We start from the raw sequence: 14,367 nt of genomic DNA, 5'->3' as shown, positions 1-14,367 counted from the left end.
CTGATGTCCGAAATACGGAAAATAACCCCTAAATATCAGTCGAAAATTTGAAGTCGGCCAATCTTCTGGCCGAGCATGCATCTAGCTTGCATGGCATTAATTCGGATAGTGGGCATAAGGATTTATTTGAACAGGAAGTTAACTAGTAGCAACATCCTTGTCCATACTTCTCCCTACAAAGTTCCAGCAAAAATTTTAGCTGTACCTGCCCATGCACAAATCCTGTCCTGCAAGACTATTGTTGCAACAGGTTTCTGCAGAAAATTCAACCACTGCAGATGATTTACAGTCAAAAATCCTACAGAATTCCAACATCTCAACCTACCTACTCACAGCTACACATGGTCTTCTCTTCACCAAATCTATTCATTGAGAGTTTTGAGTCCTCTCCAGGTGCTAGACTTCATGTGTAGCAGCAACCATAAACACCCCTTTGAAATAAAAAACTGACCAAGAACCAAGCACCCAGTGCAATGCATTAACTGAACTCGAATTTTGTTGGTTCAGATGCTACAATACAGAACATGTAGAAAAAGCTCCATGTATCAATTATGGTGAAGAGAGCAATCAGTTAATCAGGTAAAGAATGCAGGACTTCAATCATGAACCGGCAGCCAAAATGATACAAGGCGCAATACCCAACACATCACAATGGCTAGGAGAAAGCAGGTATTCCAACAAACAAACCAGAGAGATCTAAATCCAGTAATTTTAGCCACCACAACATTGGTATTTAAGTAACAGATGTGAGGACTTCACTCATAAATATCCCAATTGTCCTACAAAGTTTTCAGAACAAAAGCTCATCAACCTCTAAATAAACTAGCACTCTTTCAAATTTAACAGCTCAAGCAAATCCTAGTGTTTATCAGTTAGCAGTATCTGACGATTTACGAATTAGATGCACATGTCAAAATGTGGGATTTAAACTTCTCCAGCTCAGCCAGAACCTCCTCTTCTGGCCTGTATATCAAGTCACTCATGCGCCATATCTGCATCGACCAACACATATCATGAGACTGTTGTCAAAACAAAAAAGAGAGGAAATTCTAAATAAACATACATAATCATGTTAAAATTTTACAGTTTGAATGCAATTCCAGGTCAGTGATATGATCCTCAACATGGACCATACACTTGATTACATCAAATCATTTCTTTATTAGTTAAGTAAAAAAAAAGCAACCTCCAACCATAGGGGAATCGACTTCAGGGGTAGGTCATCTGGAAGAAGGAAAATGGCAAATCAAAATAAATTACCTGCAATGTACCACCGCCACCAGTACTCTCACCATCATCAGAGACACTAACAATGGTCCATGGGTCAGATGAATTCCAATGGAAATCTACGACTTTATCTCTGCATAGACATATAGAAAGCAAACATTATAATAAGCAACTGTTAGTGAAACAAACCCATTAAGTGCTTACTCATGGCAATATCTACCATTACCAAGAACCCTCATACTTTCATCTCTGCACGAACATACAAAGAGCAAACATAATAATATGCAAACGTTAATGAGTAAAACCATTTAGAAACACTAGGCAAAATCTACCGTTAGAAGAAGCCCTCATACCATTACCTTAAACATTCCAACAAAAACCTTCTTCGTAAAATCTGTTTGGGCATTCACTATTTAACAGAGGGGGAAGTGTGGCTTTTGTAGCACATGATCAGACCAAACCATCTAATTTTCTCCACTACATTGACTATAGATCAAACAGCTTCCTCCTTTAAAGCCTCCATATTATAGTCTTAAGTCCAGAATTTAAAGCCAAATTTTCTATTTCATTTTGAGCATCCATGAGAACATATTTTTAGCACTTCATCTTCCATATCCCTAGTTTTTGATATTATCAGCACCATATTGCTCGAGCTCTAGAATCAAAAATTCATAAGGATGAACGTTATGCCATATCCACAAACTAAAATATAATGTGTTAACTAATTGAACGTTCTACATCAACACCAATAGCAGTGCAGAACAGTTGGAATGCTGATGACTATGGTGGAGGGAATGGTACTAGTTGGCAATAGCAAAGGCAGATGGTAGTGACGATGGTGGTGCAAGGGTAGGAAACACCATAACAAGATTATGGTGATGACGATGGTGGATGGGCCATTGGGGAGGAGAGGAACTGAAGCGCACAAGCAATATTGTTTGCTTGTAAAAATAAGGGAAAAATTTAAGGGAAAAAAACATGAATTGGCTGCATGTGTTTAAAGTTGAGGATTGTGGCACACAAAAAAGTACACCAAAGATTGAGAGAGAGAGAGAGAGAGAGAGAGAGAGTTCTCTCCTGCTTACACCATAACTTAGAACGAGTCCAATAGGCAAGCGAAATAATAAACCATTTCAAAGAAAAAAAACGAACGTAAACCAACTACCGCCTTTGAGAGAGACGAGGGGGGAGAAAAAAGGGGGGGATGGGGGAGTTAAATACCCTAATATGGAAAACTCACTATCATAAATAAAAGAAACCTCTCAGCCTCATTATACAATTCCCATCATAATTATAGTACTATTTCAAAAAGCAAGCTAAACAATAAACCAAGATCTGCCGTGCCGGTACCGGTAGGCGTACTGGTCGCCTAATGGACCAGCACGGTTTCGGTTCGGACCAGTTTAAACTGGTACCGAACCGGAACACTCTTTCAAGCCGGAGAAGAAGAGAACAAGAGAGCGAGCGGGGGAGGGAGGGAGGAGAGGCCGCCCGCGAAGGCCCTCCCCCCCCCCCCCTCCCGGGGAGGGGGCGAGCCCGTAAAGGCGCAGCCGCAGTTTTTTAATTTAAGAATTTTTAAGTAAAGTCGGCAAATCATTTGCCTCTGCCGCCGCCCCCCTCCTGCCCCGCGGCCTCCGTCGGCCCCCCCGCGGGTGGCGGAGGCCTCTCCTCCTTCCCTCTCTTGCCCGCTCTCTCTCTCTCCTTCTCTTCGTCTTCTCCAGCTCCGACTAGGTCCGGCCCATACCGGTTTTCACTGCTCAAGCATACCGGTTACATGCTGGACCGATCCGAATCGGACGGTACAGGCCGGTTCATCAGACTATGCAATAAACAATTTCAGATAAAACGAAAACTGGAAGGTACACCAAATTGGGAATTTTAAAGGGGATCAAATACTCTCATATGGAAAGCCATTACAATAAACATTTTGCAAATCATATTTTGTACAGATGCATGCATATTGACAGACAAATACATGTAACGTCACAGACAAATTTGTTGCAGCACATGTTTATGTGGGTGATTGCATGGAGAAAGCTACAATACTATTATACTGGGAGGAAATGAGTGCCAAAAAAATCATTACTGCAAATAAATGACTGGCCATCTATAATTACACACCACTCATTATGCTCTGCAATTTAAATTGCCTAAAAAGCGTAAGCTAGATTTCTGAAGATTTCTTATACAAGAATTAAGTGCTGTCCAAATAGACATTTTTAATTCTAGAACACAACAAGCTAATTCAATCTTTAATTTTGAAGTGATTAAACTCACAGTTTCACTGGACCAAAGGGACAGTTCCTTGTTATATATGACCCACCATGTAGTTTGATATCTAAGTTCTATCACTATTTTTCCACTTCTTTTTTCCTGCTTGGTATAAAGAAGCCTTTAACAAATAGAGATGTTGTAAATTATGATCAACAGTGTAGATTTTAATTCCGAGGATTGTTATGCATGCATAAATGCATATATCTATCTATCGATAAATTGGTAGAGAGAGAGAGAGAGAGGCACACTGATGCATACATGTTGCCGTGAAAATTATATATCAATTAAATACCTTATCTTTATTCTAGCAATTTACTATTTATCCAGGAAGCTGAACCATATACTGCAAACTATATTTAGCAAGTTGCTTCTACTGACTACCATATGCAACTGAAAGGTTGGCCTTAAAGTGCTCAACTGCCACACAAGCTTGACAAAATCATGCCATAAAAAATGAGCAACACATACCTGTGCCCTGCATGTTGAAAGAATAAACCAGGAGGTGAATTGGGCATCCTCGTTCCAACACGTTCCTTCTTCTTGCCAACCTAAAATAGAATAGCTAATAAGACTGCAGTAATAATGCATTTTAATATAGCAATAAAATATGGATATTTTAAATACATGTTAGGCCTCACTTGGGCATTGTTCTCCAAGGTCAGTGATCAGCATATATTTATATCTTGAATTACTCCTGAGCTCTCCCTTCAATACATATTGAAACACATATATCCACACATGCATATATATATATATATATATATATATATATATATATATATATATATATATATATATATATATATATACATACACATATCTATATATGCATATGCAAGGTCTGCAAAATCGGTATTTTGTGAACCATATTGGTAGGTTACTAGTTCGGTATGGTACGTAACGGATCTCGTATTGAGTCAGGCTCTCAACATTTCTTCTCACTCCCATCCATGGTACCATTCAAACCCAGGCAATAGGGTCGGTACTAAGGCAGTATGGGCAACTCCGCTCAGTTTAGACTGGTACAGACTAGTTTGGCTCATATGTTGAACCAAATCTCCGTACTGTGTCAGTACCTTACTAGTATGGTATGGTCTATACAGGGTGGCGAGCAAGCGGGCGGGCAAGCACGCATGCGCGCAAGAACGCCTGCGAGTGCATGGGGGCAGGCGGGCACGCATGCATGCATATAAATAAGTATACTATATAAAATATTCAGATGACGCCAAGTCCGCATGGCCCTTATGGGCTAGGCCACACGTGCTACAATGGCAATGCAATGACAATGGGAAGCAAGGCTATAAGGAGCGATATATATATATATATAAGTATACTGTAATAAAATATTCAAGTGACAAGCTGGAAATAATATAAATTTTAGAGATGGAAACAAACAAGGTATAGCCACAAGGGTAGAAAGCATATAATTTGTATGCAATCATATATTATACTATAGGAGAGAGGCAAATAAGGAACAACAACTAATGGCCCTAAGCCTTTTAAGTAACATTAAAATAGTTTCAAGCCATCCAATGACTTTATCAATGTTTTTAATAGGTCCAAGACTCCAACTACATACCTTCTCATGATCCCAAACATTGAGCAAGCCATCCTCTGCGGCACTTCCAAAAACTGATGCTTTATCAGGAGACCACTGAAACAACAATAAAAAGACATGACAAAAAAGTAACAAGACAATCCAACCACAATGCAAAAGATATCCCAGTAGACATATAAAAAAGTATTTCTAGAAGTGGATAAAAACGCGCCTGTACACAAAGAACAGCAGCTTTGTGGCCTTCAAATTTATATATTGGTGTTCCAACACCTCCAGAAGTTAGGTTCCGGCGATCGAACATACGAACAGAATTATCAGCAGATCTGAGCAACATGCAATTGAATTAACAATAAGAACAAATTAACATCCCAGAAAGGACAAGGTCTTACGAAACGTTGCTGAGAACTCAGCATGCAACACCAAAGCCTATTTAATAACATCACAGTGTTTTTTTTGAAAAATATGGTCCGTTAAACTACAACATAATACATACACAAGCACACATGCCCATTAACAAAGTATAAGAGCTTTATTTAAAAAGAACAACATATACATCTAAACACATACCCAGTTAAAATAAGATTTTCATCATGTGGGTTCCAATCAACGCAGTGAAGATCAGCATTGTGAGCCTTTTCAACCTGTCACAACAAACGAGCTTGTCATACCCCCCCCCCCACCACCACCACCAAAAATAAAAATAAAAATTATAAAGATATATGGAGAGAGAAAAATAGGAAAGCATGTGGACTAAGCATGGTTTTTATAAAACTGTAAACCATGACTAATTTGGAAAACTCATATTAGCCAAAAAAAAAATACAAAAGCAATGTCACAAATAGTTCAGCAGGAGCATCAAATGAATCAATCTAGCGGTATGATACTATTACCAATTGTAGGTGATTTTTTCAGCCCCTTTACATAAGGAGATGTGACTTTTCCCTTTTTATCAAATAGTTAAACATATCAGTTTCGCAGGAGGGAGTGGAGAGAGAGAGAGGGACAGGGGGTGTGTGGAGAGAGGGGGGGTGGAATTTGTGCGTGATTAGAAAGAGAGAAGCAGACGAGATGAGTGGAATGTGAGATTTGGAGGGCAGGTGGGAATGTGATCAATGAAAGAGTTCAGACATTTAACAGAAATGTTTGGTAAATAAGGAATAAATATAGAGAGAGGACAGGATCGTGTTTGGATCAAGGAAAAAGGATGTTTACTTCGTTTTCTTTTGATTTAGATTTTAAATTTCAAAGATTTTAAGATAGTTGAGGAATCATTAAAAAAAGTGGAAAAGAAGGCGCATGAGAATATGGAGAAAGAGAGTAGTTGTACATGATTTTCCTCTTATTTTGTGTGAAACGGAAATGAATGCTTTTAGAATAAATTGAGGGCATTTCCAGCAAAAGAGTTGACAGAGGAAATCCTATAGGATATATTCTAAAATCGAAATCTATAATAGCAAAGATATGGAAAAGTCTCAAATCCAAAACGTTTAAGAATGCTACATGGTACCGCATCTGGATGCCTACTAGTTACCTAATAGTTCTCAAACTAGAATTCTACTTTTAAGTTGTCGAATGCATCTCAATAAGGAGGATAGACAGTTCATTGTTGCTCAACATATCCATTATAAACTCAATAATCCCATAACAAATTATATAACTACTAGTAGTAAGTTATATTTGTGTGGAATACTATCAATACCCTATTCCATTTGGACCTCTTCATATCCAATCCTGCTGGAGGACTTCAAAATCCAAGCCAAGTCTGAAATTGTTGGATGCAATAGTGACAGGCTATACATGAAATGGGGGTTAAGTTGTCCTAGTGCATAGTTTTGTAAGGCTAATGCATAGACACCTTTGATATACAGATACAAGCACAAGAACACACTGGTTTGTGCACCTTCCCACTCCAAAAAAGGACAAAAAAGAAAAGGGGAAAAAACGCATGCATAGTGACAGACAAACAAATCCATGCACACACATGCCTACACGCATGAGCACACACCATGGGTGCGCGCCCCAAAAAGACACATACAAACCAAGCATCATGCACGCACATCCACCAAAATTTTCCAAACTGGAAAGACAGACACCAAAATTATCGAAGCTGAAATTCATGTTGACCAACTTATACATAATGAATATACATAATGGTAATCTCAGGTTGCATTAGTTGATTTGGTCAGAGTCAGACAAACCCGGCCATATTTTTCTTGTTCATCCATGGACAAAGGGAACCATAATAAAGAATAAGGTGCACTGTAATGGAGCTACCACATCCTAGACAAACTTAACAAACCAAATGGCATCCCTACCATCTCCATCATCCAGTTACTTGACAAATATTGAACTGCTCACTTTTACACCTATATCCGTCCCTTTCCTAGCAATCTTTTGTTAACTCAAAAGGCTGCACCCTGCTTCAGTAACTCACCTTCTACATTACGTGGACTCAAGTTCGTGTGTTACGCATAGGTGCATGTCTAAGCATTGGATCCTTTCAACACCTGAGAATTTCTTCTTAAATAGTTGTCTCCAAGTGTTATAGGAAATCCATGTTACATGGTCGGGCATGAGTACTTTAGGCTAAATCAAAGGGTTTGGGTAAAATGCCTCACCATATGAAAGATTTTTGAACATCAAAAACTAAAAAAGACTACACATTTCGAGAAAGGTAATCAACATCCCTGACACAGTTGCACTTAAAAATGGACAAAGGTTAGTTCATCTAGCCAGCTAATATTAGATCTTAGAACCACTATCGACGACTCATACAGTATGATCAACATAATGGACAAAAATATTGAGAATGAATGAAGATTGAGCTGTAGCATAATGGCAAAGAATTGCCAAATAAATGTCGAAGAAGATGCTTTTTAAATACAAAAAAAAAAAGCACACAATTTCTCCATAGCTAAGGTAGCAAAATTCTCAGCATCCAACTATTAGGATTTCTTTTCACATAAGTAAACCAAATTAAAAATGCTGCTAAAATAATGTTGGACTTAAAATAGATGCATTAGGAAATATATAAGTTGCCATCAATCAGCAAACAACATGGATCAATGGAACTTCCAACCATGTAGATTATTATTTATTTACTTTTATATTTGCAAATCTATCAGAAACAAAAAAAGCTTCTCTATAAACCTGTGAACTTTCATGATAATTACAAAGGGAAATAAAAAAAACTACCTTGATGGCTGGGGCAGTACCAGTTCGGGCATCCCAAAGAATGAGGCAAGAATCATCACCGACACTACAGAATTCCTGTGCGCTTCATAACAGTCGGGGAACAAAATATCAGCATAGAAACAACATATCACAAGAACCAGAACAACTCACAGGATTTTCATGATGGTGATACAGCTGATCCAACATATGAGGTAAAAAAATCACAGAATTATACGATATGTCTCAGCTCCAAAATTTTAACTACTATTATACCTAGAAGGACAGAATTGCACATCTTCAACAGTATCTTCATGCCCTTGGTATACGCCTCGTGGTCCAACCGTAGGACTGTCTGAGCTTTTCTCATTACCAGCTTTTGCAGGCTGCTTCCCACTTGAGCTTGCAGGTGTTGCAGGAGATTTAGCAGCTGACGACTCTGCTAACGTGGAGATATGATCTTGAATGCTCCACAGAACGACCAATTTGTCCTTCCCTACAATTAGTTATCTTGGTCACAATAATATACAAGAGAAAGATTAGGGAGATTTTCAGTTTAATGCTAAAATGTGCAAACAAAATCAATGTGTTAGGCATAAGAATCTGAACAATCTCGACTAACAGATGCCTGCAAATTTGGGCCTGAAAATAAATTATATACAAGGTCACAAAGTCTTGAAATTTATTTAGATGCATGTACAGAATATACCATGTGAATTAATCCGATGCATCAATTGCGTAAGAAAATGTTTCATCAAGACAAATTTGTTCAAAGATCAGTTCCATAGTAATAGTAAATCAAACGGCACCCATAACACCAATACTGGAGAACTGTCAACTAAAAAGCACAATGGCATGCTTTCATGAATAGCCAACATTTTAACTTTATGAGTACATACAGGAAGAAGAATTGGTACAACAAGGTTAACCTCTCCATGATAAATTACCATGACTATCAAAAGCAACAGACACAAGAAGCCTTTATACCTACAAAGTGAAATGAGCTACAGCAAGGAATTATGCGTGTATGCACACATGTGCATGCATGTGTTTATATATCTCCAAAAAAAAAAGTTTCTAACCTCCGGAAAGTACAAAAGGATCTGAAGGACACATGGAAAGTGCAAATTCTGCATTTTCTTGATGTCCTGTCAATATCTGCATGATGACAACAAGATAGCAAGTTGCAGTTGGTTAAAAGGAAATATTCCCACCAAAAATCTAAATATATAAGGTTTCCTAATTAAATCTTCACGCAAATCACACGTGCTTTTTTCCTCAGCACAGAAATCATAAAAACAGTACCAACTGCTAACTTTATCCATCGGCGCTGTAATTTAGCATTAAGAAAAGCATAATCAGGTAAAGTAGTTGATTGACAACAGACCAAATCTGGACGAGAGTCAGCAGCTCCTAAAACAGCATGACGATTAGGCTGCACCTCAACATCCCAGATAAGTACCTGCAATGGAGCTTAACACTTAAGTAACATTTGATCCAGCTTTCAAAACCTTCAAAAAAAAAAATGGAGAGTAAACTTGATATATACAGCTGGCATAAAGATAATCAAAGACATACATCAGGGCTGTCAGTATGTGTTGCCACTATCTTACTGTTCTGAGGAAGCTCTCTGATTCTGTTAACCTGCATGATGGCAGCATTCGTAACACATGAAAATTTTTGAATTCATAAATGCCTTTGATGTTGCTAAAAGCTCTTGCATATGGAACCCATTATAGATCCCTCAGTAAAACACATGAAAGAATCTGGATCCAAGTGATGTGTGGAGTTACAGACAGTAGCTCCTTGACAACTTCCTCTATTACTCAAAAGCTGACCTGCCTTCCCTTAAAACTTTACAAAAGGCTTTCAGCAACCAAATTTTTTGCTTAAAGTTGATTGGCCAAGAAGTTTGGACTAATTTGCAAATTCATTACCATAACTTGAAAAATGATTGGATGACCTAGGCAATTGCCTAGACGAATTAACATCATCAAGTTTTTTCAGGCATCATGACCACATTTGGTAATAACCACACCGATAATCTTCAGATGCAATTGAATACACACCATAAATGTTGAAACAAAGTATAAGTTGCCATAAAATAATCACTTCATACCTCCCCAGGATGTATGATAGTTTTGAACTTTTTAACAAAGGGAGAGCGTGCTTCTTCATTAAACTGCAATCAGAAAAGTACTTTATTATCAGCAGAAAACTAATGAGTCTAAATGCAAATGAAAACGTTTTATCATGCAAATAATCCTAGTATAACGTGCCAAACAGGAGCCTTACCATATTTATGCTCTTCATGACAACTTCAAAACTGAGATGGAAATTATTTTCTCATAATATTGAGTACAAAAGCAAATAGATTCTGAAAGATTTGTGTGCAACTAAAAAGTTTCAATTTACCTAGTGGGATGTAATTTGAGCAGTAAATACATACTAGCCCATGGCAAAGCAAACAATATTCTAGTATAAGATTATTTAAAAATGCTTATTAACTATGGAATAACTCAGGCACCACTCTGACAAACTTCAAGCAATGTAAAAAAGCACTAAAACCAACAGTTCATGACCACTTAACCTGGGAGATATGCTCTGCAGCCGCAACCCTTGGTTTGACAACTTCGCAATTTGCGATGACGAGAGTATTAGGAACACTGCCATCAGTCTGGAACAAAAGCGTAAACAAGAGATCAATGGACAAGCACTATTCAAACAGTATAAGTTCCGCATTTACAATTTGCTACTGAAAAAGATTTGCTCAATGGAAGTAATATGCTTGTGTAAATGTGAGCAAAACATAAGCATGAAAGTATGCATGAGCAATAAGCTACCACTTCTTCAGAAAAATCTAACACTCATTTATTATCAATCAAGATGATAATTTGCCACCTTTAAAATGCATTAAGAGAAAAAAAAGGAACACGGCACAATAGGGCAAAATAAACAAAAAGAAATCTATGTGAATATCTAGCAAGATAAGAATGCCAGTAATTGTGCGGAAACACAAAAGAGTAAAATACGGGTAGAAACACAAATTAATATGGAAATTGCTGAGTTCGATGCTTGCAATTGAATAAAGAGTTTTGTTTTAACACAAAATCAGATGATTTACAAACTCAGTATAAAAAGGAACAGTTATGGTAAGTAAATTAGTGAGAGCACCCTTCTACTCCAGATAAATAATTCAATTATTCAAAAATCACACGCATTAATAATTTTCAATACGACAAAAATTGGCTCATCGTACCCTCACCTATATGTAATGTTATTTGATTCATGAGAAACTCAGTGAGATAACAGGCAAGCAGGCCATTCGGAACCCTTTTTTTGAAAAAAAAAAAAAAAAAAAGTACACGTAACTACCAAACAGAATCAGCGGAACAATATATGCTATTACCGAGGCTGATAAAATTCTACAGTTTTAAACGAAGCAGTAAATAAATCTAAGGCCACTTACCTGCTCAGAAAGATACAGACGTTGACGATTCTTGTACGTTGCTTGCTCGAGCTGCGGACCCCACCTTTTTCAAGGAAAAGTAAAAGGCCAAAAAATCAAGAAGCTTACACTTCAAAAAGATTTTTTACAAAAAATAGAAAGCAGGAAAAAAAATTGGCCTCCAAGCCCTAAATAAAAAGAAACAGCGACTATAACGTCTCACTAATTGAATCGAAGTCCAAAGACTTCAAGAACATGAAAAGATCGCCTCCTTTTCGTTACTAATCTTCCCCTACAGACAGGCAGCTTCGTTTCCAGCACCCCCTTGTACGGCCCAAAACCCTAGGATGGAAGACAAGAACTAAAATCCTAGAATGCGAGACCCTCCTCCTGTGTTCTCCTTCCCCAGGAACCCTAGCCGAGAAAAGCGAGGAAGAGAGGAGAGGAGAGGAAGAAAGAGGGTTATAATACGAACCGGCAGGAGAGGGAGGGCCAGACGAGGTTGTGGTTGGCGAGCCAGTCGTAGAGGACGGGTATGAGGGTCTTCCATTGGGTATACCGCTCGTCCACTGTGGGTTGCTCCGCCTTTCCTCTCTCCCTCATCTCTCTCGCTCGCCGTCCCTTTCTCACACTCTTTCCCGCCCGCTGCGCAAAAGGGGAAGGAAGCCCTCGAGGTCGTGCTCTTGTCTGAAAGGAGATCGCTCACGGAGGGAAGGGCGGGCCGCGGGTTAAAATGGATGGGAGCGGACTAGGAAAAAAAACCAAGGAGAGGGCTCGGCTTGGGTCCGTCCCGCCCATAAATAAACCGGTCCGCTGCTGCATGTGGTTTAATTAAAATCGGGCCAAAAATTTTATCGGGGGGCTTGATACGCCGCGAATCCTCTTCAAAAACAAAAGTACTTTCAAAAATACAGACACAAATGATGCATGGCTGTCATTAGTTCATACTATAAGTTGTTGGGTTAATTATTTTATGAAAAATTATAGAAAATTATTATGAAAAATTATTTTATACTAATAATTATAATATTTTATAGCTTTATTTTTGTATTATACTATAAATATAATATCATATTATATTATATCATAATACATTAATATGTTATGTTAAATAATTTAATATTATGTTATATTATGGAAAATTAATTTATACTAATAATTATAATATTTTATATCTTTATTTTTGTATTATACTATAAATATAATATCATATTATATTATATCATAATACATTAATATGTTATGTTAAATAATTTAATATTATATTATATTATGGAAAATTAATTTATACTAATAATTATAATATTTTATACCTTTATTATTGTATTATACTATAAATATTGTATTATATTACATTACATTATAATACATTAATATGTTATTTTAAATAATTTAATATTATGGTATATTATGGAAAATTAATTTATAATATTAATTATAATATTTTATACCTTTATTTTTGTATTATACTATAAATATAATATCATATTATATTATATCATAATACATTAATATGTTATGTTAAATAATTTAATATTACGTTATATTATTAAAAATTAATTTATACTAATAATTATAATATTTTATACCTTTATTTTTGTATTATACTATAAATATAATATCATATTATATTATATCATAATACATTAATATGTTATGTTAAATAATTTAATATTATGTTATATTATGAAAAATTAATTTATACTAATAATTATAATATTTTATATCTTTATTGTTGTATTATACTATAAATATTATATTATATTACATTACATTATAATACATTAATATGTTATTTTAAATAATTTAATATTATGTTATATTATGGAAAATTAATTTATAATATTAATTATAATATTTTATACCTTTATTATTGTATTATACTATAAATATTGTATTATATTACATTACATTATAATACATTAATATGTTATTTTAAATAATTTAATATTATGTTATATTATGAAAAATTAATTTATACTAATAATTATAATATTTTATACTTTTATTATTGTATTATACTATAAATATAATATATATTACATTATATCATAATACATTAATGTGTTATGTTAAATAATTTAATATTATGTTATATTACCAAATATTAATTTACTCTAATAATTATATTACTATTATGCTATATTAACATAATATTATTTTATATTACAATAATATTATACTATATCGTATATTTATGTATTAATTTATGTTATGTTTTATTATGTTGTGTTGTATAATACTATGCAATGTCCTTTATGGTAATTTTGTCATATAAAAGTACTTTCACAGTTTGTTTACCAAACACAAAACAAAGTACCACAGTACTTTACGAATGTAGTTACCAAACAGCAAACAGCTTTTTATAACAGCTCTACTTCAGACAGTTCTACTTCCAACAGCTCTACTTCGAACAGCTCTACTGCCAACAGCTCCTCCAAACAGGGCCTAAGTCCTACAAGGAGCAGTGGGAACTTCCAAGCTGGAGTATAGTAGGGGCAGAAAAAATTTTCAATGGAGCGGTGAAATGCGTAGAGATCGGAAAGAATACTAACGGTGAAAGCACTCTTTGTAGCTATTTATCTAAGAAATTCACACTGAGGGTTTTATTTAGGCAGACCATGTGTAGCACTGAAGCCTCTTTGTAGCTATTTATTCTCTAATTTTGTTGGCCCCATTCATATCTGAG

General features: G+C 35.9%; 1 protein-coding gene across 1 annotated transcript; it reads right to left on the bottom strand.

Annotated features, from left to right (window-relative positions):
• Positions 1-672: 672 nt before the first annotated feature.
• On the bottom strand, positions 673-12,428 carry LOC103720121 (WD-40 repeat-containing protein MSI4-like). The gene is made up of 15 exons (XM_039131248.1): positions 12,154-12,428; positions 11,700-11,763; positions 10,821-10,907; positions 10,350-10,412; positions 9,809-9,874; positions 9,618-9,692; positions 9,313-9,388; positions 8,507-8,726; positions 8,255-8,336; positions 5,627-5,700; positions 5,271-5,382; positions 5,081-5,155; positions 3,970-4,049; positions 1,261-1,360; positions 673-992 (listed from the first exon to the last, which is right to left on the bottom strand). Exons 1-15 carry the CDS (start codon positions 12,279-12,281, stop codon positions 891-893), a joined length of 1,404 nt encoding a protein of 467 aa, XP_038987176.1. The 5' UTR covers positions 12,282-12,428; the 3' UTR covers positions 673-890.
• Positions 12,429-14,367: the final 1,939 nt, after the last annotated feature.

Source organism: Phoenix dactylifera, chromosome 11, assembly GCF_009389715.1.
Source record: "Phoenix dactylifera cultivar Barhee BC4 chromosome 11, palm_55x_up_171113_PBpolish2nd_filt_p, whole genome shotgun sequence".
Taxonomy (NCBI): domain Eukaryota; kingdom Viridiplantae; phylum Streptophyta; class Magnoliopsida; order Arecales; family Arecaceae; genus Phoenix; species Phoenix dactylifera.
This window is presented reverse-complemented; position numbering and strand designations above follow the sequence as displayed.

Excerpts from the sequence above, each read along its gene's own strand:
- LOC103720121 (XM_039131248.1), bottom strand. The coding sequence starts at position 12,281 with ATGAGGGAGAGAGGAAAGGCGGAGCAACCCACAGTGGACGAGCGGTAT. Across the intron at positions 8,727-9,312 it reads TCCTTTTGTACTTTCCGGAG|GGAAGGACAAATTGGTCGTT; the intron begins GTTAGAAACTTT and ends AACTAATTGTAG. Across the intron at positions 4,050-5,080 it reads ATGTTTGGGATCATGAGAAG|GTTGGCAAGAAGAAGGAACG; the intron begins GTATGTAGTTGG and ends ATTCTATTTTAG.